The sequence below is a fragment of the Calypte anna genome, chromosome 3 (genome assembly GCF_003957555.1).
Source record: "Calypte anna isolate BGI_N300 chromosome 3, bCalAnn1_v1.p, whole genome shotgun sequence".
In the NCBI taxonomy this organism is placed as follows: Eukaryota; Metazoa; Chordata; class Aves; order Apodiformes; family Trochilidae; genus Calypte; species Calypte anna.
This window is the reverse complement of record NC_044246.1, coordinates 99,882,974-99,910,943: the sequence shown is the minus strand read 5'-3', so window position 1 is coordinate 99,910,943 and position 27,970 is coordinate 99,882,974. Positions and strand designations below refer to the sequence as shown.

The 27,970-nt window shown below is 39.4% G+C and overlaps 2 protein-coding genes across 4 annotated transcripts; both read right to left on the bottom strand.

The window, feature by feature from the left end:
• Positions 1-48: 48 nt before the first annotated feature.
• IAH1 (isoamyl acetate hydrolyzing esterase 1 (putative)) lies at positions 49-7,718 on the bottom strand. Of its 2 annotated transcripts, none has more exons than XM_030448621.1 (6): positions 7,451-7,718; positions 6,029-6,081; positions 5,436-5,584; positions 4,456-4,617; positions 1,037-1,155; positions 49-388 (listed from the first exon to the last, which is right to left on the bottom strand). In XM_030448621.1, exons 1-6 carry the CDS (start codon positions 7,529-7,531, stop codon positions 221-223), a joined length of 732 nt encoding a protein of 243 aa, XP_030304481.1. In that variant the 5' UTR covers positions 7,532-7,718; the 3' UTR covers positions 49-220. The 2 variants fall into 2 exon arrangements, with proteins under 2 accessions (XP_030304481.1, XP_030304482.1); XM_030448622.1 differs by having other exon boundaries at positions 5,436-5,552; positions 7,451-7,533.
• Positions 7,719-8,497: 779 nt separating this feature from the next.
• On the bottom strand, positions 8,498-27,967 carry CPSF3 (cleavage and polyadenylation specific factor 3). 2 transcript variants are annotated; one of them, XM_030448129.1, is made up of 18 exons: positions 27,866-27,967; positions 26,985-27,048; positions 26,228-26,325; positions 25,180-25,308; positions 23,209-23,386; positions 21,734-21,823; positions 20,602-20,752; positions 18,239-18,414; positions 17,709-17,867; positions 16,789-16,935; positions 15,646-15,798; positions 15,126-15,234; positions 14,293-14,391; positions 13,334-13,428; positions 12,727-12,814; positions 10,168-10,237; positions 9,555-9,651; positions 8,498-8,694 (listed from the first exon to the last, which is right to left on the bottom strand). In XM_030448129.1, exons 1-18 carry the CDS (start codon positions 27,934-27,936, stop codon positions 8,593-8,595), a joined length of 2,076 nt encoding a protein of 691 aa, XP_030303989.1. In that variant the 5' UTR covers positions 27,937-27,967; the 3' UTR covers positions 8,498-8,592. The 2 variants fall into 2 exon arrangements, with proteins under 2 accessions (XP_030303989.1, XP_030303990.1); XM_030448130.1 differs by lacking the exons at positions 26,228-26,325; positions 26,985-27,048; positions 27,866-27,967 and having other exon boundaries at positions 23,209-23,258; positions 25,180-25,231.
• Between the last annotated feature and the right edge of the window lie 3 nt (positions 27,968-27,970).

The window sequence follows — 27,970 nt, the reverse complement described above, 5'->3', positions numbered from 1 at the left end:
GCTCAAGCTCCCAGCACAAGCAGCATGCAGACAAACCACCCCATGACACACCCTGAGCAGTCTCATCTTTATTCTCCACAGACCAAGAGAAGGAGGACAGAGAAGAGTATGGACAGGGGACTCCCACTGCCCCCTTCCCCAGGTGCCCTGTTTGCAGTGCCCTGCTGGACACCAGCTGTCTGTAAGCAGTGGCTGCTTCAGCTCCCAGCTGCAGGGGATCTCAGAGAAGACTGACCTCAGGGTTCCTACAGTCCACATCACGCCAGTAAGGCAGCAGTGAGGGAAGAGCTGACAGTTTTTTTCCCAGGCATGACCAAAGTTGTGCTGCTAGAAAGCTGTTGCCTTTTGCTGATAAATGGAGCCCGTCAGACAAATAGGAGGAGAAATCCTACAGGGGAGGTTAAAAGCATGCATTAATGTAGCTGCTCATTGCAAACAGAAGTCTTGAGGAAATTTTAAGTAAGTTCTTCAAAGCCAACTGGTTTTGTTTCTCTCCATTTTTTATTAAAATATAAAAAGAGAATGTACACCAGGAGAAGATCCCAAAATTAAGTGATGCAATCAAAACATTGAATCTGCTGCACCATGGACTGCAGGAGAGGGAAAAGAGTCAATGTCCAAACTGGACTTACCTGCTTACAGGAAAACTCTGCAATCCCTGTCACAAGGTTGGGTATTTGATTAGAACCATCAGCAAGGTACTCATGCAACCTGATCTAACTTTGAAGTGGATGAGACCAGGTGCCTAGAGAGCCCCCTTCCAACCTAACTATTCCATGATTCAAAGGTAAGGGTTGTTTACATGTAATGCACCTCAGGGACATTTGCTAATCAAGTATCATGGACAGGCTGTGGCCAGGCTTTATTTCTCATAGCTTACTATGAAGCATTCTGGATCTTTTTTTCCTTCCCCAAAATACTATTTGGATATATTTTGTATCAGTTCAGTGATAAAACAGTACTAGTGGTCCCTCTGTGCTAAATGATGCATTTCATAATACATGACAGTTTCAAAGTCTTTCTCATTACATCATACCTGATTCTTCTGCATCAGTGTCCAGAGGTCAACTACATCTGTTCCACAGTCCCTGGCTACCTGCACACAGGCCTGGGCATATTCCCCAGTGGTGGCATTGCGGCGATTTAATTTTTCACCTATTAGTCAGAAACAAATAAAACATTGGCAATTGCAACTGAAACAGCTTGATTTCAGACTTCTGTGGTACATGTGATCAGTTTGTTAAACAGCAGACACAGTCCATGACAAACTAAATCCAAAGCACCTCAATTTAAGTGGCTGGAAACTATAGCTCCTTTAGCCTCTTTCCAGGCACCTCTGGTTTCAGAGGCACTTGGAAGTCTGCTTGTTTCTTGTTAAGAGGTGTGAAATGGGTAAGAGAGGCAACAGTAACAAGCACAGAGCACAACACTTCTTTCTGTGCTGCTCATTCTTCCAAGCTTCAGGTGGTATCAGTGCACAGATTTTTAAAACTCCTCATACACCCACTAATAGCATGTAGAATAAAAAGTAAACATAATTCTATTTACAATCTTGCTTTCTGCTTCCTGGATGAGATCTGACATTTAACACCTTCTTACAGCAGTCCCCTCAGGGCAGGGTGCTGGTGTAACTGAGGTACTTTTGGTGTTATCAGTACCTGCAACTGACACATTTGTGCACTGGGAGCTGGGCATTCAGTGTGTGTCCAGTGCCAGCTGCTGTAATCCAGCAATTTTGCATGGATCACAGTGATACTTTGAGGCAGGATATATTTAAGTTACGTTGCTGGGGTTTCATTTTTAAATGGGGCTATAATGCAATTCATCAACTCCTACCCTACTGCTTCCTTGCATCTGATGCACCTAATGATGCCCACTTCTTCACACTGCCACCTCTTTCCTCCCTTGATTTCTTTTCATCATAAAAATATTCTTGGCAGCCTCATAGGCCTTTCCTCACAATGGTACATTCCCTAACTTGTTTTCTTCAACTTTCTTCCCAGTTCAACTCTCCCATAGACTGAGTGACCCTTCAACTCATTCAGTCTCCACCTTGCAGAGCTCCCTTTGTTGTACTGATCACAACCTCACCTCCCCAGGTGCGATCCTGCAATCCTGTCCCTTTCTGTGACTTCTAATCTAGCAGAACTGATAATTTCTTACTCTCCCTTTGTCTTTTCCTTCATCTCTAGGATTACCTTTCAACTGTTTCATCTCCTCTTCTACTCTGAAAGAACACAAACACATGCCTGCTCTCAGTCTGCAGGCACACGCTGTTTATAAGCTAAGGGCAGCAGCCAAAGGAAGCTCAGAGAATACAGGGGCCTCCTGAGGGACTAAGGAAGAAAGTGAGTGATGTGCACCAACCTTAGCACATACCCACCCAGCTTGGGAAGGAAGACAGACAACAGTGGGGGGCAATGGGTTCAGGGATACTCAGAGACACCAGATGCACCTGGGTGCATGGCACCCACCTGAAGGAGCTGCTTATTGCATTGGTGAGGGCCATGTGTACCACCTACAAAAACTCATGGCTAACAGGAGACCCACAGTGACTGGAAGAAGGTTAACACTGCACTCATCTTCACAAAAGGCAAGGAAAAGGACCCGGGGAACTGCTGATCACTTGGCTTCACCTCAATGCTAGGAAAGATACTGGGGTTACTTCCTCTTGGGATTAATTTCCAAACACATGAAGGACAAGAAGGAACTATGAACACAGATTTAGCAAAGCCAGACAGTGCTTGACCAACCCAACTGCCTTCTGCAACAAAACAATGGCTGCATAGATGATGAAGAGCAACTCTGACTTTAGTAAGGGCTTTGACTCTGTCTCCCTCAGCACTCTCATTTGGAAGCTGAGTTTCTTCTTGTACCACTTTTTGCACCTGGATGAATGTTCTGGGAACACTGACATCCTCCTGTTTCACATCTCTCCTTTGCTCTGATGCCTATCTGACAAAACAAGGCAGAACATTTCTCCTGGGTACTGGCTGAGGGCAGATAATCTGATATTGCTGCTTACTGTGCCCATGACTGAGATGATCAGGTCTTCTGCTCCATCCCTGGGCAGCAATCTCTTTTGGGCAGATGTTGACAGATTCAACAGTGTAAATGCAAGTTTCCTCCCTACCTCATAAAAAGCTAGCTTTAAGACAAACATGAACTAACGTTTTTGAAGTGTTACTTGATAGCTAGGAGCCAGACAAGCAGCATTCATGGTGTGCTCACCTAACAGATCTTCAAAAGACAACATGGGTGCAAGTTTTGCATGCTATGGCTGTAACAGCTTTAGTGGGGGCTGAACACACATGCCCAGAAAGGCTCCTCCATGCCTGACCTCTTCCTTATGTCCTACCCAAGGTTCTACTATCACATACACACCAGCACCAGCTACATCCAGTGTTTGATCTGACCTGCTGCAGCTGCTGGCTTACACAATTCCTGAGTACTACTCTAGGACTTCCCTTTTCCAAACTTAAGTATAAATACTACCCTGCTGGAATAGACTAGAAGTCCATATACTCCAAAATCTATTTTGCACAGTGGTCAATACCACACACCAAGGCCCCCTAATGCAAAGTCATACAGTTTAAACATGATTTTATCTTCAAAATGCAACTGCTTTAATTGAGTAGAGAACTCAGGATATGCAATACCACCTAACGCAGAGAAAACTCTGCAAATACTGAGGTGGCAGCTCTGTATTTACCTAATTATAACTCAAAAGTCTGTGACAGATGTGCAAGAACTGGACAAGCTGTCTCAGTGGAAAAGAGGACATGTTCTGAGGAGGTATAAACTGTCACTGCTGAAGTCAGTGGGATTATGGCAATTTCCTGCAGGTAGGCAGCATTAAGCAAGCAGTGCTGTTATGTCTCTATTTTTAGAGTTACCTTGAACAACATAATGAGAAATCATTTAATTACCTTTTGCTTAATTTTCAGGTACTTTTATTAGCATCCTTAGATTATGATATTCTTCAGAAGCCCTCTAAATTTAAAATAAACCTGGCCAGGATATTACTACTTATCCAAATAGATGTGAAACATGATGTGACTTGCAACATTTTCTAAGGCACACAATGTCAGTATTTCTTCCATTATTTATGTTCTTCTGGAACCTGCTAGGACATGATGTAGTCTGCCTAGGACACCTCAGCAAAGCCTATGATCTCAAAGGGCAGCCACTTCTGTGAGTTTTAGGCAGTTTTACGATCAATCAAGACTTCTGAAAGGGCATTATTAACTAGCTGGGGGTTATTCCTTAAGCTTATCCAAAAGCTTTCTAGCAAAATGGCTAGCAGTCCTTTTCCATCAACTTTAAGAACACTACTGCAACCTGGCATTAGCACAAAAGGTAAGCCTGTCAAAAGGTAATCCATCAGCCTGGGACCAGTAACTGTAGTATGCCAGTAAAATGTAGAAATTCCACCCATCTGTATCATTCTTTTACCTTTGGCAAGACACTCCTTTTCCCAAGCTGATTCCTGAAGAGGTGGTGGTGTTATCAAAATAATCCTGTCTTCAGTAATGTCTACTGATTTCAGATACTGTATCATGCTCTTTAAGTTGTCTGCATATTCCTCTAAAGGAACATGTTGCTTAGGGTTCAGATCTGTTAGGGGATGAAGCACGTGCATTAGTGATGTTAAATTGCTTGCAGGTTTATTACACAGCAGAACATGCTTTTCACACAGCATAAAGAGGTGGGTGCTCATGTTCAGTATGTAGTTCACCTCAGCCACTCATTCAGCAGGTGTGGTAGGAAAATGTTGTTCCTCAATATCCAAAGCAGACAAATCCAGAGTTTAAACACAGCACTTCCACTTAACATAAGTAAGGCACAGGGGGAGGAAAAAAATCACCTCTTCTTAAGATGCTTTTTCTTAAAATTCCACATCTCAGTATTAGATCACATAATAACCTCAGCCCTCACCTGAAACAAAAACTAAGATTTTAAACTCTCTTGGATGCACAGAAAAATTTTGGAAATTCCCATTACTTTGTAAGTCAGGACTTTGTGTAGTTTGTTTTTGTTATTGTTTTGATTAAACTAGCTCTGAGTGCTGCTACGCTTATCTTAAAGAGAATCCAAATGCTACTTTCCCTCATTTCCTCATCCTATCTTCCAGGAACTCATCAGATTTCTTTAACGGCAGAGAAATCACCCAGATGACCAACTTCAATTTTATATGACTAATTCTTGAGTGCCTTGAAATTTACTTTTATTATTAAAACCTGGTAAGAGGAAAAGAAACAGATGACATTGCATAGTTTAAATACAAATAAAAGGACTTATTATTAAAATTATATAACCCACCATAAAACCAAATGAGGGCAACAGAGAAGTGTCAGGGAAAGTTTGTGCAATGTTCTGCCTTTTCTGCTAAACTGTAAAACTAAGAGACAGGAATAAAAAAGAAGATACCATACCTTTCAAAGCACTGTCATTAGCTCCAAAGAAAATAGTGACTGCAACAGTACTCTCAGTGCCAGAACTTTTAGTGATCAGTCTTGGGAGGATCAGTTTAGCCCATCTGGTGTTGTACCCCGAGAACCCACGGTTCAAAACATCACATTTTCTGAAACAGACATATCAAAAAGATCACCTCTCCTCTGGCCACCAGAACAAAACTTGTGAAGTTTTGAACCATTCTGTCAGGATACCTGCCTCTGTCTGTCCCTCTCGGAAATGATGAGATTTACATGGAATTATAACTTTGTGTTTTGAGAGTGCATGCACAGATTGCATGCGTAGTATTTACCAGTCACTTAGTTGTTATTGTTATTATTCTCATGATTGTTATTATTATTACGGTTTCATAGTCTAAGGATTTTTTTTCTTTTAACTTAAGCTTTGAGTATTTCCAGCAATACTGGGCAAGTTACCATTACAGCAGTTCCACTTCAATAGACAAAAAATGTTAACAAATACACATTAAATATTAACTTGTATTTGTTTTCTTTCAGAAAAGCTGTATGTCTTCTTAAACACTGGAAATTATGTTTGAAATTTAAGCTCTTACCTGACCAGTCTCTCAGCAAGGAATGCCCCCCAGCCATCTTCCTGGAAGGAGAACTGAAAGCATGGAACAGAGTTAGACCCTCACTGGATGCAGTCACTCCCCAGCAAGTCACCAGCACCTTCTCTCCACAAAAGCTTTTTGTGCATGGCCTCTGGCACAGCAGCAGCAGCAGTACCTCAGCCCAGTCCCTGCAGAGGTCAAGCAGCTCTGGTCTTACCCAGACACACAACTGGCATCAGAGGCAACCTGGAACTGTACCTAAAGAGGGAAGGAACCTGTGGTTCCTTTGCAACCAAAGCTGACCTCTGTCATGCTCTAGTTTCATTTTGGCTGGTGAGGTTGTTTTTTTAAAAATCTTTTTCTACTTTATTTCTAGATCATTTCACTGTGCCTTCACGCTGGAGAGCAGCTCTCAAAAACCCTCCCTCCCCATGCTGTTTTAGAGCACAGCTTGATTCCTCTCTCTTCTAATAGCAGAAAAAAATTAATCCCTTCTCCTTATCCCCACTGCTGCACTATCCTCTCTCTTGCAGTGCTGCTCAGTCAGTTGGTTTAGACAACCAATCTCCATTAAAAACAAACCTGAGCTTCGGCCAAATCTGTTTCTATCAGAGCAGCTCTGTGACCCACTGCACCCTGCAACCCACGCAAGAAAAGGCAGGGACCTAAAATGCCCCCTAGAAAGCTGGCACTGCCTCAGAGGAGATGAGATGTTCACCAAGCCACGGTTCGGCCATGTAGATGCCGAATGGGTCTGCAGAGCGGTGAGCTCGATGCAGGGAGCTGCACGGAGGGGACAGAGCAGGATCCGTGGGAGGGGGCAGCGCGGGGTCACCACAGACCCAGGCTGGGAAACGCCGCTGCCACCGACACACCGGCAGCTTTAACACCGCTAACGTGGGAAGGGTACGAATTCCTGCAGAAGGCTCTCTCACTAAAGACCACCGGGTGTGAAAGCCCCTGGAGCGCTTTGTGGGAGACCCACCAGGGACACAACTCCGCCGTTTCACGGGTCTCCTGCACGCCGGTCCCCGCCCTCCGAGGGGACGGCTGCGCGGCTGCCCCCGGCACGGGCAGAGCGGGCGGGCGGCAGCACCTGAGGAGAGCGGCTCAGGGGGTACCGTGATCCCGCCCGACATGAAGGGGGAACCGGCCGGCCCGGCGAGGCGGCAGCCACACCGCCGTGACCCAGGGATCCTCCCCTCCGCAGCTGCCGGCTGCTCGTTTTTCCGTAAAATTCAATAAGCCCTGGGCTTGGCAAAGGCGCCGAGCCTAACGCCGCGGGCTGCCGCTGCCGGCAGGAGGAACCGAGATGGTTTATGGGGCTCCGGAGCTCCAGGCAGTAACTGCGGAGCCCGGCGGGCCCGGGCAAGGCCCAGTGCGGCCTAGGGAGCGCGGCGAGAACAACCGCGGAGTCGCTACCTGAGTGATGGAGTCTCCGAAAAGGACGACGCGGGGCCAGAGCAGGAGCCGCCCCGGGACAGCAGCCTCAGCCAGCGCCATGGCCGCCGCCGGACATCCGCCGGGAGCCGGCGAGGAGGAGGAGGCCGCGGTGCTTCCTCTGGCGGCGGAAAACGAGGCGGCCGAGGAGGAGGCGAGAGAATGCTGGAGGCCTCACCCACTGACACATTTCACACACAGCCCCGTAAAAAGAGGGGATTTACCTATTCCTGTGCGAGATCTCCTTTTTAAGAAAAGGCAGTTACCTCCTGTTAAAGATTTCATACTCGTGTTAACTAATGTCATACCTTATGCAGAGGGAAGCCGTCACTAATTATGCTAATACTAATAATACACTAATAATGCTATAAAGTTTATCAGGTGCTAATTCAGCTGAGAAAAGGAAGGGAAAAAAAAAAAAGTTGTGAGTTAAAGGGAAAGATAAAAGTTCTGTCATAAAACCCTCAGGTTCTGTGGCCATTTTTCAGCAGCAGGCACTCCAGGGCAGCAGCCCCAGCTAACTGGCTGTATCACCGATGGATCTGAAATTCTGTTCCCCATGCTGCAGTTTCTGATGCCTCGTTTCACGTTGCCCAGAAGGTTCTGTCAGCAGTGACAGCACCGTGGCCCCTAAGGCTCTTACAGGTACCAACCCCCGACTGGGTTTGTGGATGAGTTTACCCCTCTAGTCCAGTCAGTGGCAGTGCCTGCATGTGTAGTTTTGAAGCTCCATTTTACAAACAAGCTTGATTCTGAGCATATGCAAACCCAAAGCATCCAAATTATCCTCCAACTGCTCATTAAATCTTAAAAAATATAAAACTCTCTCAATTTAATTTTTACAATTTTACATTTTGGCTAAGAATGTTTTCTTATTTTTTGTATCAGCACATAAGAAAGAAAGGACGTATGCCCACTTTGCCTGATTTTACTAAGATATATATGCATAGAGTTGCTATAAGGTTGTTCCTCCCTTATTTGAAATAGCTCAGCAGTTTCACAGTCACAGAATTTATACACTGGACTTAATGAAGAAAAGAAAATTTATTTACTCTTGCAAAATAGTCAAAGTAAACTTAACATCTGAAAGATTTTTCTGGTGTGTCCCTAAGTATCTACAGAGGTCAGTGTACTGGGCTGAGGGCATCATAAAGCCTTTGTGCAGCCAGCTCCACCATTTCACGAAGGGATTCGTCATCTTCACTTCCTGGCTCACAGTCAACTGTCTGGGAACAAAAAAATAGGTATGTTAGCACAACTATCACTTCATACTCCTTTTCAGCATGTGAAGAAAGCTCATAAGGGGAAAGGAAAAAGTAGTCATGCAAACTGAAAATACAGTCATCAAGAGAGGCACTGTACATTTTTAAAGGGTCTGCCAACATGCAGAGGAGTTCAGAGAAGAGTTGTGTAAATTCTGCTGGCAAACAAGAAGCTTGATCTTAAGTTTTATGTTTGATTAATATCTTGCTTCAAAACTACTATTTAAAATTCATTAATTTCTGTAGTTTGCACATTTAATTTGATGCATGACATTTGATTCCGAACCTAACTAGCAAACTGTTAAATATTCTTGTGTTTCAGGCTTTCATTTTAGCCTGATCAAGGATCAAGATGACCAAAAAAAAAGCATCAGCATCACTCATGCTCTGTGATTGTTTAATTATTCAAACCAGAGCCTATGTTTTAAGAACACTAAAAAAATTGTGGGTTAAATCACTTTCTTCTCTACAATCTTTCTTTGTTAATTTTTAACAAGCAGAAAACTACTGAAAAATGATGGGTTTTCTTCCAAATGTACTGCATTTGTTACATAAACATCACTAACAAATGCTCCTGTAACAAACTCATCTCTGCTCACAGGCTGAATCAGAATTTCTCCCAGAAAGGCTGGGTACTGATTGATGAGAATGTCAGTGAAATTAATAGAAAGTGAATAGGCTTAAGCTGGTTTGATGCCAGACACCCAAAAAAATCAATTTCCTTAGCAAATGGTTACACAGTACTCTAAGCAACACTGTATACTACAGTGACTCACCTCTGCTAAGCATAAGGCACACAGAAGCCAACGCTTTGCTGTACCTACCCGAGTGTCCAGGGAAATGTTTGCAGTCTTCCCATCGACTGTGACGCACAGGACAGAGCCATCTTTAGAACTCACACAGTCTTCTCCAAACATATCCCTAAAAACAAGTACCTGTTCATCTCTGGCATGGCCAAAGAGCAAGCTTAGATTTAATTAACAAGTACCAAGCTAAATTATTATGAGTGTCACATAACAGTAACTGTTATACAAAATTAAAGAAAAAAAAAAATCTCATAATAAATTAAGTGAAGGATACCTTTGATTTCAGAAGAGGTAAGAGTTCTACCTGAGTAACAGAACATACATCAGAGTAACTTTTAAAAGAGAAGTGATCCGAAAAGGTATTTTCAGAAGCATTCATAGCATGCTTTTGAGAGTCAAATTAAAACTTCACTTCTGGAAGAAATCATTTGGCCTTGTATTAAAAAAATAATGTATTAAATTTATTGAATTAAAAAAATTAATGATGATGCTAACTTTTTTTACTATATCTCGTTCTTAATTCCTGAACTTTACAGAAATTAGATTGAATTAAATTTGCACAAAGTATTTTTATGGTGTTTGCATGATTAAGAGTAATCATTTTTCTTTAGAAAAATATATGCCAACTTACTGAAGCATGATCTCCATTCGCTTCCTATACACTTCCATATCTACCTTTTTGGAAATTTTCTGCACTGCAGCTGAAAAAAAAGTAATTTTACTTTCACAGAAATCTGCTGGGAGAGAAAATTGACTAATTGATACAATCTGGTTCCTAATTCACTTTCATGACAAACAAACTTAAAAGCTAGGTAAGATATATATATGCTTAAACATACTATTAAGAAAATGTATTAAAAAGATGGAAGAGTCAAGGAAGTATATACATTTAACATTTCTACTCTCTGTTCTTATTACACCTTAAAATAGACAACTTTGTAAATCTAATTCTCAGTTCTCAACTCATTTTTTCATTGTTAATACTCATAACTTCTCACATTTCATTTACTTAGAAGTGAAAACAATACATTATCATATTTTTTTCATAATCTCTCAGTTTTCTGTTGTTATAGGAAAGCACTGCATCATGGAGGCAGGAAGCATGTAGAGTACACATACAATAGAGAACATGTGTCAGTAGCAGCAACAGGTACAGGCATTCCTGGAATGTTTCAGGATAGAGTATGAAATAGAAATGAATATATGGGGTTTATACTACCTGGTATATGTAGTGAAACTATAAAGAGACAGTTTTAAACAATTAATTTTCTTTTGAAAATTTAAGTGTTTAATCATTAAAGCAGTAAGAAGTTTGTAGGAAGAGCTAATTGTGAAAGTCACTACCAGTTAGTAAATCTACCACCACAGATTAGTGAACCAAACAGATATACAACTAGAGTTTATTTAAAAGAAGGCTTTTTAACAATGAGTTTTCAAGATTTCTAAATCACCTGAAAAGCTCACAGAACCAAACACAGCTGTACTTAGAACAACTTAGAAATTCTTTGAAGAACTTCTTAATTGCAAGAGACCAAGCAAGCACTTCTCTAACAATTCACCCTTGCTTATGGAAGCTGCAGTAACAGAATGGACTAAGAAAACAACTTTATATTAAAAATTAAGTAAGAGTGGGTATGTCCTCAACTGAGCAGCTGTAACTTCAGATACTTAAATTCTTGTGATACTTAAACACTTGTGGTTCTGTGAACACAGTAACTCAGCCAAGTGTAAGAACTCTTTGGAAAGGGTTTTGGCCCCAAATAAGGGAAAATATCCTCCAAGAAGCCACACCTGAGACAAGCTGATATCACCACAATCAAACACCATGAGAATGAATGCAAAAATGCATATAAAAATAGAAAGATTAATTAATTATGGGGGAAAAAAGGTTATCTAGCTGCTACCTGTAGCAGATTGTACAGATAAATTTGGGACTATATAAAGTAAGGGCAAGTCAGATACCACAACATGAATTAAAAAAATAATAATGAAACAGTAGGAGATTTTTTTCCAGCCATAAAAAGAAGAATGGGAGGGGAAATGAGGTCACAGGTTCAAGCACACACCTCAGGTGTCCCGTGGGTTCCCATGAGAAAGATTTCCTCACCTCCTGCCCAGTATTCTCTTTTCCTTGCAAAGAAAAAAAGGCAGTAGGGGTATTTGTGCCACTGATCTTGTAGTTAAGGGCACAGAACTCACCACTGGGCATTATGGACACAGATTCTGAGTATTTAAGGTGTGACCACCCAAGGAACACAATTTTGGGTTCTGACCACATCCAAACTGGAAATGAGTAATGCTCTAAGCAGGATACCAACTATTACCCATTTCACTAGGTGAGCAAGGGTACACAAAGGCAAACCATAATAAGATCTTTCTAAGTAAAATAACATATATTCCAAGTAACTATGCAGTTAATGACAAAAAAAAGTGAATTAAAGCCCTAGAAAATAGAGAAAACAACCCTTATTTTATTTTGATAAATGGATTATCATTAAATTATCTGTGCTACTGGGTTGCCAAGCTGCCAACATTTGTCCTCAGTGCCCAACCCAATACTTAGCAGATGCTGCAGATTCTGAGAACTGTGACTTACATGTTCAAAAGCAAAACAGTGGTACAAAAATATAAACTATCATCACTGGTAATACAATTAAGATTGCTGTGATTCTTGAACAGCAACATCAAACCCAGTATCTGATGATGCTACCACTACCCAGTAATGTTACTTGGTTATGGGGCTTGCATAAGGGGAATTGTGAAATTAATCTGACTTTTTTTCAGCACTGTCTACCTAAGTCTGACTTGCAGACATAGGAATACTCCTCAAGAATGGTAACTATAACTTTCAAACGAAAAACTGGAATATTTGAGGTATCATAGATTGTTTATACAAAAAAATGCTAAAACAAGTAATATTTACGTTATGTAAAATAAGTCACCTAACATCATATTTTCCACAGTCAGCTTCCATGTAAGAAAGTTTCAACAAATGAATGTGTTACAAATAATGAAGGCCAAATTGTAATTCTGTTTTTAAGTAATTTTTAAGCAAATGTTACACCTTAAACAGTTTCATAATGTGCAGAAGTACAATAGTGGGATTGCAAGACATTATATCTAAGCTTGAGATTAAAAAAAAAAAAGAGAGAAAATGTCTCAATGAAATAAGCATACACTAACTTACTACCTTTCTGTATTTTGGGATTTGACTGCACTTCCAGTATCACTGTTGTCACAGTGTCTGCATACATATCATTAGCAGGATTTGCCACCCACTGGAAGACAAAAAAACCAAATTAATTTATAATTTGAGCTCATTACCTGGGCCAAGTGAATAATATAACATGAAAATAGTGTAACATTCATTGCAGTCTCTTAATTGTCTTTGACTTACAGCTTCAAAGTACAGTCATATATTTTACATTATTTACTACTTTTCATTTGGTATATTCCAGTAACTTTCAATTAAAAATTCAAGCTGTTGAATGCTTCTGACACATTTATTAAAGAGTTATTAATTACCACAACTATTTGGAGGAGAGATTTGGGGAACACCATTTGACATTATTTACAATTCTTATTTGTCAAAAAAACAGCACCAAATCTACTACAACACTGGATTCATGGCAAAAAAGAAACTAGCAGTGGGTAAATGAAACAAAATGCATCAACACAGGATCATAGCTCAAGAGGGAACTTTGTTCTAGCTTTTATTCTACTCATCATCCACCAGAAAACTATTTAAAACAGAAACTGAAGAACAAAATACTTCTTTCTCCCTCACCAATGCCTACCTCAAGGACCACCATGCCTGGTTCCTGAATCACAGTAATAGTTTTGAAAACCTTCAGGGCTGGTTTTTGTTGGATTTCTATTTCTTCTACATCACCTAAGAAGCAACAACAAATGGTTAGCAAGGATAAAATTATATTGAGAGTGAGACTTTTTCTGCATAAGAAAACAAGTAATTTTAAGAACAAGAGATGCTGTCTGTTATTATAACTGCTCAAAGCAACTCACAGAATGGAAGCACATACTCTCTTCCCTTAACTCACAATATTATTTTCATTGCTCTATCTGGTTTGGGTTTTTTACTATGCAATATTGGCTATTTTAATTGTTTGAATTATTTGGCTTACTTAATACACTGATATAAGTACACCAAATAAAAAGAAAACAAACAAGAATTAACCAGCTCCTCTTATGCCCTTAAAGGATAACCCACTGTTACATAAACAGGAGTTGTCCCTAACCTTTAAGATAACTACACAGAGGCACTGAGGATCACATTAGTGAGAGATTTAAATAGCTTCTGACTCAAAAAAAGACAACAAAATCAGATTCTTGCCTCTCAAGGAGGGACAAAAAGGGCTGTCTGTCAAAAAGGAGGACAGATTGTTTGGGGTTTTTTATGGATGGCATTTGTTATTCTATTTTGTGTCTAGAGATAAGAGATTAATGGCACTCCCTTTGGGGGCTGACAGGAGGCAAAAATCAGCCTAGGCTCTATGTTTCTATATACTCATGATTTTATAGCACAGCTACAGTAGAACCCCCAAAAAAGGATGTGTCATACTCATTACTGGATCTGGGAGAAGCTATGTAATCTAATGAAAGGTGTAAAATATGAAACAAACTGTGGCACTTCAGTTACTGGCAAAGAAGTTCCCACTCAGAAGACCTCTGAAGACTAAAAATTGTTTTAAAAGTTGAGGATTATAAATCAGGAATATATATTCTTCCAAATACGCACCAGTAAGTTTCTGTAGCTGATAACTCAGGAGATTAAAAGGTCCAGTGTATGGAATAGCCTGTGTCTGGGTCACAGTGCTCATTGCCAAGTCTGTATAATCTGAAGGAATTTTAAAAAGTACATATTAAAAATTGAATTTGCTAACTAGGAAACCAAAACTGATCAATACATTCAAGACAGAGGGTTGAAAAGGAATGTTTGTATAGGTCTGTTGTAAGATAAGTAACATTATTTGTGGTTAAGAAATCAGCAAGAGCTCGTGGCCTTACTGTACCCATTAAAGCAAGCAATGAACTAGGACAGTATTAAGTGCTTTCCCCCAGCTCTCCTGACATTACAACTTCATTTAATTATTCTTCTACTTTGAGAATAGCTCCATTTCTTTAGTAATAAATATCACAAGAGCAATACACAATATTTTCACTGCACTGTAGCTTGTTACAATAAAAACTAGTGAGGTTTTATAAACTGGCAGCACAACTCATCAAGGTTCTCTTCCGTTCTCACTGGCATGGTTCATGCGTATTCATACAGAAGTTCTAAGTAACTAAGTAACTAAGTGGAATTAAATTTTGCTTCTTCTGCTTAAAGAACAGAATCTTTTTTAGACTTCAGTGGGCAAAGAACTGACTACCTTGCTTCTCACACCTACAGTTCACAACTTATGGCAAAATTAAGACAAACTAAAATTATTATAATCACTAATTGTTTATCAAACACAAAATTACAGAAAAAAACCCCAACAGTACTTGTATGTGTTTTAATGACAGAAGGATACAGTAAGTTTCAAATACTTTCTGAGCATACTGCCTACTGAGCATGCCCTTACTTACTGGAGAGGTCACATGGAGAAAGGATGTGATAGTTAAAATTTCTTTTAACTAGGATTCCAGAAATTCTCTGTCCTTGTTCTGGCTTCTTATCTGCTAAAGATCCCATCACCTGGAAAGAAAGAACACACATAGTGCAAAGAAAAATGTGAAGTATTTGTAGCCTAAAGTTAACTATGGAGATGCAATAATTGTTTCCTCAGAAAAAGCAAACATTGTATAAATTAACTCTGAAAATAAATGAAAATCAGAGTAACAAACAAACATTCTAAGAGAGAATACAAGAAAAGATATGAAAACTGAAGAGCCAAAAAAAGAAAAAAACAAACAAAACCCAAACCCTTTGGGAAAAAAAAAAAACACCAACAAAATCCCACTAAACCCAAAACATTCCCTTACTCTGAGTCTGTAGAAAACATATACATTCCAAAACCAATTGAAAATAGAGGCTTGGAAGAAAATGCATAGTTTTTATCCCAGAGTAAAATACTGTTGTACAGATAGGAAAATATTGATTTTACACCTTGGCAAGTTTTTCTCCTCTGAAGTTTAATGTCACAGCCTCAGTATTCCTTGGATTATGAACTTCAATATGAACTTCGTCATTATCTTCATATTCCCGTATCAGTGCTGCTTTCAGTCTGGCCATTTCATTCTGCTCACCATGAACTAAAATCTATAGGAAAGACAGTTTTCCTTTTATCAAAAGTCATTTGTCCAACTAGACATGTTTAGCAAAGAAGACATGCAAGAAAACTGCCATCTTGAACCTCATTTCTATAAAAATGTAATTTCATCAGGTCACAATATATGAAACACTAACTCAATGATACTGCATCCAGTTCTGTGGGTCTCTGAGTTCTATGTAGTACCAAAGGCCTGGATTTCATGACCCTGAGTATTAGTAGAAAAATATATGCAAATAAGCAGAATGGACCACAGAGATCCCATTTAACTTTTCATACACAAAATACTGTTATACTATGAAAGAGAAGTATTAAGCTCAACAACGATAGTTACAGTTATCTTTACATTTTTGTGTCTCCATGGAGATAAATATATACACAATAAATGTGGAATTCAGAGAGGATGCTTATAAAGTTCACAATTTTCTTTGCCAAGTTAAATGATTACTTTATTGCCTGCACACTGATCCTCCCCCAGTCTCATCAAGTTTCAGATCCCAGTCCCTATTTTCATGTTCTGGCCCTTTGTTCTTGCTCCCTGTGATTGCTCATACACATCCTCACAAATGCTGCCTTTGTTTTTTGCTGCCTGCTACACACCTCCTTTCAGACTGGCACACTCTTTTTCAATCAATGTTTTCTTGTTTATTTTGGGGCAAATTCCACTGAATGATTCCAATACCAGAATCTCCAACTTAATGCTTCCTCTACTGTATCTCACTTGCACAAAACACTGCTGAAGAAACAGAAGGACCATACCACTTTCTTGAAAATCACCCCCACATATCCCACATGCTGACAGTCAAGTTAATCTTTACTTTGCTAAAGTAACACGGTAAAAAATAGTTAAAATCCCCACCTTTTATTAGTTAAAGCATAGTGATGCTGGCTACAGCTTGACAGCAGCTTGAAATGCTTTAACTACATTTTTAAATACAGTTGTTAAATGTAGTTGTTAAATGGGCAGCATGGATACTGACCACATGTGGAGGTTTCAGGGCTCGGATAAATTCACTGGTTTGCTGATAATCTGTGTGAGCTGAGAAAGAAATGTAATCCACAGACATCTTCAGTGGGAGTTTTTGCCCTGACATAGTTGTGATCTCTTCAGGTTCAGACATGATGTGCTAGGAAAAAAGAGCACTTTAAATAAAAAACTGAAAGCCTCCTAAGTGACACCATAGAATTAATACTCTACATTTCAAAAATCAATGAAAGAATATCGGCAGCCAGGTTAAATGTGAAGGACTGAAAAAATCTCTCAAATCTCACAAAAAACACACTCACAAATGGAAAAAAAACCCAGCATGCACAAGACACACCATTTCATTTTTTCCATCTCCAGCAGATCTGCTGGGAATTCATTCTTCTTCCAAACACAGCTCTCTCAAATCTGCATTAAAATTTTACCAAGTGTGTAATTTCCATCTCTAAAGGCAAAACTAAGTGCTCTGACTACCCTTAGATGCTGGAATTTGGAAGGAAAGATTTCATTCTCTGCAACCAGACAGTGGCAAAATATGTGCAAGGCAGCCTAATCTCTGACATGTTAGTAGTGTAAAATTTAATACTGACTCCCCTAGAATTAGGCTTAATGCCCCCTCTTAAAAAGTTTAATTGTGGAGGGGTCTAAAGATAAGGAAAAGTATCTTTCTCATCACAAGATAACTGCTCCTACAAAAGCTTGTTCTGTATAACATCACTGAAAAATGGCTATATGCAAATTTTCTGTACCTTTCATTATTAGTTAAAAGCAATTAGATTTGACTACATAATTATGCATACCTGACAACAGTCTTCTCAGTAAATCCAGACAAATCACTTGCTACTAGACAGTTCTTTTCAAGGATAACATGCATACTACTTTGCCTTAAGTACCTGTGGTGCATTAGAAACTCACCTTAGCAAGTGTTCCTTCAACACAGTACCCAGCTATAATTACTCCATTTCTCTTATCTGTGCACCAGCTCTCAAACAGCTCTCTGGATAAGCCACTCTGCATCATACCTGGGGAAGCCATCACAACACTTGGGCCAATATCATCAAAATGATCCATACTCTAAATGGACAAACAAGAAGATCAATTACTATATAACTCAATTGAATGAAAGCCTAACTGCACCCTCAAACAATGTACAAGTAGAGCCCTACATTCACATATTATAACTCATCCTCACAAAGTGTCCTTTACAGGAAAGCTCCTCCTACTTTGCCCATAAGGAGCAAACTCTAAGCACAGGGGTCTATATTATAGAAAAGCTGGGGCATGAGCTCCCCTCAGCCAGCCCTCTACACAGGAGGATAACAGATAACTCAGATAGAAACCTGTTCCTAATTGATCTATTAGGACAGTAAATATGCAAATTATTCAGCAAATATTAACTCTTGTTAACCTCCCTCTTTTGTAAGACAATCTTATCTCAAGCTTACCTTCAGGTTACTGATATGCTTGAAAACAAATGGATTGTTGATGTTAATTTGCTTGCGGATTTTGTCATTCATGGCATTGACATATGTCTGATAAACTGCCATGCATTTTTTTGCCAAAGAGGAGGCATAGTATATAGGGATATCATGGAGTTCAGGATGATTCTGCCAGTATTCATCTGAAAAAAAAAAAACCAAAACTGAAAAGAACAAAAAAAGCACCAATCAAAAAATTCCCCCCCACACACCCCACCTTTATCTCCAAAATGCATGCTTCTCAGAAATGTACAGCTAGTACAAACAGGCAAACAAACAAGAAAAATAAACTTCAGCTATTTTTGGCAGGCCAAATTCCAGTCAAATATAAACTTCAGCTACAATGTATAAAGTATACATGATATTAGACAGCAATAAATCTACATTTATAATGATGGAAGTTTTGCCAAAATATTGGAATAAAGTTAAAATGACTCTGTCAAATATTAATTATACTTCTAACAGCTGGGGATATCTTCACATGGATATGTTGGTGAGAATTCACTGTATCAAAGTTCTGTAAAACAAATCCATGGAGTTCAGGATGTGAAAGGATCACACAGTTATCCAGCCTGTCTTCCTGTATATCATCAACTGTTACATTTTACAAGCTTAAATGAAACAAGATGAAAGCCTCCACTAACCAGAACTTGTTTTACAACTGATGACAGCAGCCATGACCTAAACACAGAGAAGAAATCTGAATATAAACATACAAACATAACTTACTCATTTTGCCCACCTGGATACGGTTCTGCTAGTCTCAAACATATTTTCATTGTGTAATTGAGGAAGATTTGTCCAAAAAAGGAAGTACTTTCTTTTGGCAGTATTTGTACACTAAAAATGATGAGGCTTTAATCTAACAGCTTAAATCATCTGCTTTGCAGACAAAGGTTTCAGAACATATCAGAATCTCTGTGCCATGAGCATCTTAATGACCTCAAGTGTGGGGTGGAAACAGCCAAGAGGAGATAACTAATGGCAGGGTTTACAGTAACATTAAAAGACTGAGCCCATCATCATAATGCAGCATTTTATTTTTTGTCAGACACGGAAAGAAGAAAACAAACAGAAGTCTGCAGGCTTAGCTGTGCAGGCATGTGAGATGCAATCACATTTTCTACCTAATTAAACATCCAATTGCATGTCTAGCTTTACTAGATGTATGTTCAAGCTCATCTTTAGAAACTCGCTTCATCTCCTATGCACAGCAAGGAGAAACCAACAAATGACAACCTAATGACTACACAAGATTTCAAATGTTCAGTTTTTATCTCCTCTATAAACCAAAAACCCTTTAACCAATGATAAGTAGTAAATAATCCTACCACATTGAGCACTACCCCATACCTAGATCCAGATTTCTTATTAACATTGGAATAGACTGGTTAGCACAGTTTGAAAACAAACTAATTTTTAATATGGAGCTAAACTGAAATGGAAAGTGAGAAGAACTGCAAGTATTTTAGGTAACCCTTTAGGTTCAACCTGCCTAAGCATAAGTATTTTAATTTTGAGATAAGTAGCTTTTTATCTTGACAGCATTTGTATGAGCAAAAGGACTACTGAGAATTCACGTACATAATACAGATTAAAGGTGTCAAAAAGAAGCAAAGAAGCCCTGAAACATATTTTTTACACTTTTTTTTATCTGAGGTACCTTGTAACTACTACCTGTATATTTTATGTGAAGCAGCTTGTAATGACCATGTATAATTCCCCCACTTTTATTCCTCTTAACAAAACCTAACTTGCTTTCCCATTATCAACAGGACTTTAGAATGCTCCAAAAGTCTGTTATCGTCTTCTCAGCTTTTCCTATGAAGACTTCTTCCTTCATATAGGATTGTGAATTAAAGAACAAGGATAGTGAGACTTTGGAACAAGATACATGGGTTTTTTAGCAGTACAGCTTACATAGGACACTTATTGTGACTGCTTACTTTTCAGTCTGTAATGATAGTCCCTATTTGCTGAAATCCTGGTTCAACAGCATTCAAAAGTCATAGGATGCCAGAATGCCAGGTTGGAAGAGACCTCAAAGATCATTTAGTCCAACTTTAAGGTCAAGAACATAATACCATGCCATTAGTCTTTCCTTTCTAAGTCTACATCCTACCTCACAAAGCAGAACTGCCTGGGTTAGTTCATAGGATTATTTTCATTTGAAGAAACATGCATTATAAATTCTCTCAGTGTGTATAACTGACACACTGAAAAATGGCTGAAGAGTTGTAAAAAAAAGTTATTATATGTGAAGAACTGCACATGAAAACATTCTCATTTAACTTTACATCCATTTTCAGAGGAGGTGGGAAAGCACATACCTAAAATTAAAAGTAGTTCTTGAGCTCGACCGAGGGCAAACACAGGAATGAGACCTCTGCCCCCTCTGTTCACTATGTCATGGACAGTGTTACAGAACCTGGCCTCTCGCTCTTCTCTTTTCTCATGAATATGAGTCCCATATGTGGATTCCTACAGAGAGAGAAACCAAACGTTAAAGTACTGACACAGAGACTAATTCTTCATCTTCTCTGAATCCAATAAGAAAATGCAGAAAAGCACACTGATGTTAACATGGTGGGGAGGGGAAGGAGAGGGATGGAGAAGTGAGGTAACCCATAACCACCTCTACCAAGATATGTAGCCAAAATTTCTCCTCTCCAAAACCTCTCCCAACAATTTGGAAAAAATAATTTTAAAATATAACTATTAATTTTGATGCTTGATGAGGTTTTGCATTTAACATGCTTTTTTCCCCAACTGTAAATGCTGCAACTGCTTTGATTAATGGTTTACCACATTACCATGGCTCACTAGTGATATGTTTGCTACTGTTTAGAAATAACTATTCTAAAATATGGGAATTAAACAAAATATAAGATTTTGATGTGACTTAAAATGACATCAGTTACAGAAAACAGTCAGAAGGGACACAATAAATTAAATAATAAGTGTTACTTTGAAAGATTCCACTGTTTTTTTCCAGATAAAACTGTTACTTTTAAAATTTCCCCTGAGCTTCTGATTTTCCAAACATGGATTCAGAATAAAAAAATTTCATTCAGAAATTAAAACAAAAACATTGGAACAGGACCCAGGGCAAAGTCTCAACAAACACAGCTGGAAGTATGTTAGGATCTACTACAGAAAGATACCTTGCTAACATGGGGGTCATATAATACATCTGGTGGAAACCTAATAAATCTTCCATTTTGAAAAGGTTTGACTAGAGGCTTAAGGAACTTCATTAGAAGAATTACAAAACAATAATTTGACTTTTTAATACAGTGAAAAGAAGCATTGGCATGTTCTGAACACCCAAGAACTTGGATATTTAACAAAAATCACATGCTGACATTAAATCTCTTTTTCTCATTCTAAAATGGAATTTAGTTTTAAGTATTACTCCAATACATATGTAATTACTGATGTAAAGATTGTTTTTTAACTTACAATTATAAGAATATCAGGTTTAATATTAGGAATCTCAGCAGCCATCAGATGTCTGTCTTCCTGTCTTGAGAAATCACCTGTATATAAAAGCTATTGGAGACAAAAATAATCATTGTTATTATAGGTCCTGCTTTTAAAAAAAAAGCTGCTGATAGGAATGATATTTTTAAAGCAAAAACATTTTAAATAAATTTATGATAAAAGGTGATTTGTACTTAAAAAACTCTTCTGATGTGGACAGTGCTGACAATACTAGATCAAGAGTACTGTAACACAAAGGTAGGTAACAACATTAAGAAAAGGTTTTTCAAGCAGTACTATAATTCCAACAGAGCTAGGTAAACAATTATTAAGATTTTAGTTTTAATTTGGGATACAGAAGGTGCTATTTTCAGTCTTTTGAATACATTTAACCAACAAGTATTATGTAACTGCAATTTTTAATGGAGTCTGCACTGCAAGGTAGAATGCTGCTCTCTGTGCCCAAAATGATGGTTTCAAAATTGAGCATTTTTTACTTAACAATAATTCCATAGATTCCAGTGCAAATAATAATAAAGCATATAGACACCAGCAGGTAACTGGTTTAAGGTAACCTACTACCACATTCCTCGTTTGCTTCACAGGGTATTAAAGAAAATGATATTAAAACCTAATCCATTTGAGTCACGCACTGAGTGAAATCTTTCTCCATCATGCCTTAATCAGAAAAAAAACTCACTAAGATATCACAGCAATTTCAGTTCTGTCTCCATATTCTTTTTAAACTTTTAAAATTCTCAATTATTATAACCATGAACAAAATCCTACTGCAAAGCAAGTCTCCAGACCACCATCTTGCTTCCTTCTTCAAGGCCAAATGCAACTTTTCTTGGGCAGCGATTATCCTACTGAACACCAATTCATGTGATTAGTTTCAAGTATCTGCTTTTGACATAGTGCTGCTTGTGATTATACAATGACTTATTTCATCTCTCTGGCCTAAATTAATATAATCCTACTTCTTTGGGTACTTCAGTGCTTCTCATAACTTAAGTGTTATGATATTGTAACTTACATGCTTTAACAAATGCTATTTAAGCACTCAGGACAGGTAGAGGCAGTAAATCAGTCTTACAAAACCAAACACTGTTCATATATTTTACTAAAATGCAGCTTCCACAAGAATGACTCAGCTAACAGCTACTTCTGAGCAGACCAGAAGGAAAACTATATGTTTACTGGCTCCAAGTCTGAGTCATAACTTACTCCCATAAATCCAAACACTCTGCCTGGTTTAATACTCATACCATTTGCCAGTTCTAATCAATCAGAAAACACATGCTCTAAATCAGGGCCCCCCACCTTGACTTAAGTTCTGGTTTATTTGACAGCTCCAGCCACAGTGATGAAGCTTAACAGACAATTACAAATAATTAATGACCAAGTTAGGATTCAGGCGTGATTTCACCTTTATAAAAAAAAAAAGCAAATACCTTCACACCAGCTATTTCAATCATAAACATGGCTGCTCCCAGAACGTGGCCTGCGTGGTAACACCAGAATTTGATTCCTGCCACCTCTTTCACTTCATGGAAGTTGATGGTCTCAATCTTGTCCATGCTTTCTTCAAGGTCTGTCTCTGTATATAGCATGTCATCCGCTGATATGTTACTGGATATAAGTGAAATGGCTAAATATCAGCTCATTTTACCACCTTAGATTATGTAACAGTTGAAAAAAAAAAGAAACTTCTTGTATTTTTTCCACACTGACAGTAAGACTCAGTAACACCACATCTCCTGTGTTAGAGATCAAGTCCAGATACTCTAATGTAGTTCCCCTAAACAGAGTTAAAGCATCATTGAAAGCATGCCCACATTCTCTGACAGCCCCAAGCTGAGCAGTGCAGTTGACCTTCCTGAGAGACAGGAAGCCATCCAGAGAAACCTGGACGAGGTTGAGAAGTGGGCCTGTGTAAGCCTCAAGAGGCCTCAAGGCCAAGGGCAATGTCCTGCAGCTGGGTTATGGCAATTCCCATTACCAGTACAGGCTGGGGGATGAGGAGACTGAGAGCAGCCCCGTGAAAAAGGACTCAGGGTGAAAAGCTGGACATGAGCTGGTGACATGTGCTTGCAGTCCAGAAGGCCAAGGATAGCCAGGGCTATATCACAAGTGGGGCAAGGAGGTCAAGGGAGGTGATTCTGCCCCTCTCTAGGCTGGTGAGACCCCATCTGGAGTCCTGTGTCCAGCTCTGGAGCCCTCAGGACAAGAGGGACACGAAGCTGTTGGAGCGGGTCCAGAGGAGGGCCACAAAAATGATCAGAGGGATGGAATACCTCTCCTGTGTGGAAAGGCTGAGAGAGTTGGAGTTTTTCAGCCTGGAAAACAGGAGGCTCTGGGGAGATCTTATTGTTGCCCTTCAGTACTTAAAGAGGGGCAAAGAAAGATGGGGACAAACTTTTTAGCAGGGCCTGCAGTGACAGGACAAGGAGTAATGGTTTTAAGGTGGTAAAACATTGGAACAGGTTGCCCAGAGAGATGGTAGGTGCCCCATCCCTGGAAACATTCAAGGTCAGGTTGGATGGGGCTCTGAGCAACCTAAAGTAGCAGATGTCCCAGCTCAGTGCAGGGGCAGCTGGACTTGATAACCTTAAAAGGTCCATGCAGCTTAAACCATTCCATGATTTGATGATCTTCTTTTTAAAGGCTATTCATGCTAGAATAGTCTTTCCAGTTCAGGTTCTACTCTGTACTTGTCTAAAAAATCCAACAGATTCCCCACCCTGGGCAGAGATCTGCCACTTAGCTTGTAACAGTCCTCAAAACACAAACTAAACCACACTTTTCCCATTGGCCCAGAACAAACAAGTTAAGAGGACTGTTCAGCAGGTTGCTGACCCAAGCTACAATCTGCTGAGTTGAGATGCACAGGATCATTGCATCACATAGAAGAGATGTGTCAAGGCATGGAACAGACAGGAAAAAGTGAAAAAAGAGGGGAAAAACACCAACAACTTGTCAGTAGTAGAGCCTGCTTTGTCTATTTAATATTTAATCTGATTTTGTCCTGAAGAGTGATTTATACCTTTTCAGGGGCTGAAAATTCACTACTTCTGTGAAGCCTGAGAAAAAACAGACTTTAAAAAGCATAAGAACAAAAGCATGGCTTAAGAGAGACAGGTGGGGAAACCAAGGATTACTATTAAAGGTCCAAAGAAGGCAAATGAAAAAAATGTGAGGAAAGAAGGAACTATATTTTTTTTATTATCTATAGGAAATTATTGTAAGGACACATTATCCATCAGGCAGCAAGATGATTCATTACTTCTAATCTGGTTATAATGTTGCTACTTGTGGCAACATCCAGGTTTATCCAGTCACTTAGGTGGCTTCACCTTAAGTTTCCTACTGGATATATAGGTGAAATAACTCTAGTTGAGGCGACAACCCACAGGTCAGCTTACCTGACTTTGACATAGTCTGAAAGAAGCCATCTGTAAATAGCTTTTGTTGCATGTGTCATAAATGTCCTTCCTTTAAAACTTGTTTTCTGCAAAAACCAAGGTAAAGCCCCACAGTGATCTAAATGGAAACTGAAGATAGAAGGATCCAATTAATAAGTTAGCATTACACAACACTGATACAACATGTGAATGACTAGGTGACTGGATTAACATACTGTAATGAAAATCCAGAAACAGAATTTTAAGCCTCATTATTAACAATGCTGGTCTATATTCTGTACACTAGTGACTGCAAACAAAGCCAAGAAAAGGTTAAGAGTAACAAAATTCTTCATTAGTTGCAAAGATTTTAGCCATATAATCTAAGAATTAACTGTTTTGTAATTTACCTATAAATTTAGAAGGAAAAAAATAACAAACTAGGGACACAATAAATGTCAAGGATTTAAAAAAGCTCACAAATGTGATCCTAAATTTGCATGTTGAACACTATAGTTTAAGACATGAAATACTAAAATAAAATTCGCTGCTCTTCTACTTTCACCTACCTTAAGGAAGCACTTTTGAAATACAGGTAGAACAGGCATATACCACAAAAACTCAGGATTGTATGGAGACATGGTGATGACTGGTTAATCATTTACAAATGGCTCTCCTCCTCTCTCAGCCACTAAACAATACTTAAACGATATTCAAAGCTTCTGAGAATCTTTTTCATTCAAAACCAACAGAGCAAAAACCACAACCAATGCTCTTCAGCAGTATTTATGTAGAAAACACATTCTAGAAGGAGTGACAATGGTATCAAAGCAGACCAGGTTATAAAAAAGTCAGGTATCACAGTGAGCTCAGAGAAGAGTTGTAATATCAAAAGTGACTGAACATCCTTAATTTTAAAAAGATGGAAATTAAACTTTTTACATTATAGATAGAGTTTATTTGTATACATTACCATGTATACAACACCTATTTTCAGACTTTCTCACCTACAAGTGAACACAGCTCAGACCATGACTTCAGTATATTTGTTCTTTTAGGTGCAACTTACTGGCTGATTAGGAGGAGATCAATCTCTGCAGGATCTATCAAATCAATGTAAGGAAGAGCATCCATTCCTTCCAGTCCGGGATGGATTCCACAGTCAAGCTGAAAAATTTAAGAAAGTTAAAACTTCTAACAGAATGTATCATTTTGAGCTAAAATATACTAGTGACTAGTAACTTCTAGCATCATGCAAAAAAAGTATTTTCTTCCTTAAAAACTGCTTTTAGCATTGGATTTCACACCTCAGGCTCCTGTCTAGATGACTTATCTCCACCAAGAAAATGAATCATTCAGAAGATCCCACTCTTTATCACTTTGTGTCTATGCATGCCTTCATTCACACTTCCAGAACACCTGGATACACAGAACCATATATGCAATATATGTAAGTTATTTCAGCCACCATCTGAGAAGACAGATGGAAAAGGGAAAGAGAACATGTGTGTGTTTACATGTGACTGTTAGCACATAACTCTAGGTAAATAGTAGCCTTATATTCCACTGAAACCTTGTATGTGTACGTTTTAGAATCCAAGTTTAAGACACACACTTTCTGTTTGAGGACATGGATTTATTTTACAGGACAGTCTTGGCAGTCCCTACTATCACATATGCTTTATTGTTCCAGAAAGCTACAAAATGTGCTTCTTGTAGCATAGTGGTTGACTTCACTGGAAAGGCTGAATTTAACCCGTAACATCTTTTTGTGATCTGAAGTACTGCAATGAGAGGGCATCCAAACACATTCATGTAATAATTACCATTATTTTTCTTCCTTTAAACTCCAGAATAATGCATGACCTTCCTACTTCTTGGCCAGCACCTCTGCAAAAGGATATAAAAATCATAAAATTAAACCAACCCACACTGTATAGAATGGACACTTCGAATGGGAGTCTTTTTCTGTAAAAGTAACAACTCCACAGTCCTTTTAAGATCAAATATTTAAAGTAACTGAGCAGTTATACTTATCTTAATGGAAATGAGACCCTATTTAATACAGCAGGAATAAAAAGAACCTGGGGAAATAATTTTGTTCTCTTCTAATTTTTATTTCATGCTGGAGCATCAGAGTCCCGAAGTACTGAGACGTGTAATGCATGGAAAGTTTACTTAAATAAGAAACTACCCTGGGCCGAATAAGCTTGAAGAAGAATCTTCAAGCTGTCCAGAAGACAACTCTTGTGACGCTACCAGAAACACCTTCAGGCTGCACTGCCACCTTCACCCGAGGAAAAAACCTCAAAATACTACAAAACCCACAATGCCGTCGAAGTGCAAAAGGTAGAAAAGTGGGGGTTTTGCTCAGACAACTCTCCGGTCTGTCACAGGGGGCGGAGGCAGTGGGTGTACCCGCGGGTGACAGTTCCCCCGCTCGCCGGGACAGCAACGGCAAACGATAAACCCGCAGCCGGCTCGGGGGGAGGAAGGGACCCTTCGAGGATATCGAGGCCTCGTTTAACTCGGGCTGCCCATCGCACGCTCCCCCCTCCCCTGTCGCGACAGCACAATCAGGGCGATCGGGGACCCGCACCCACCCCCGCGGCACGGGGCTCCTGACCGCCACCCCCCACACCGCCGCCCACCCCCGCCCCGAGACCCAGCGCTCGGCTCCCGCCGTCGTCCCGCCCCGGGCGCTCACAGGGGCCGGATGAGCAGCTGATCGCTCTCCTCCGCCGGGATCAGGGCCTCTGCTTTCCGCTTGGTCGCCATGCTGCCTCAGGACGCGGCACCGGCCCCGCCCGCC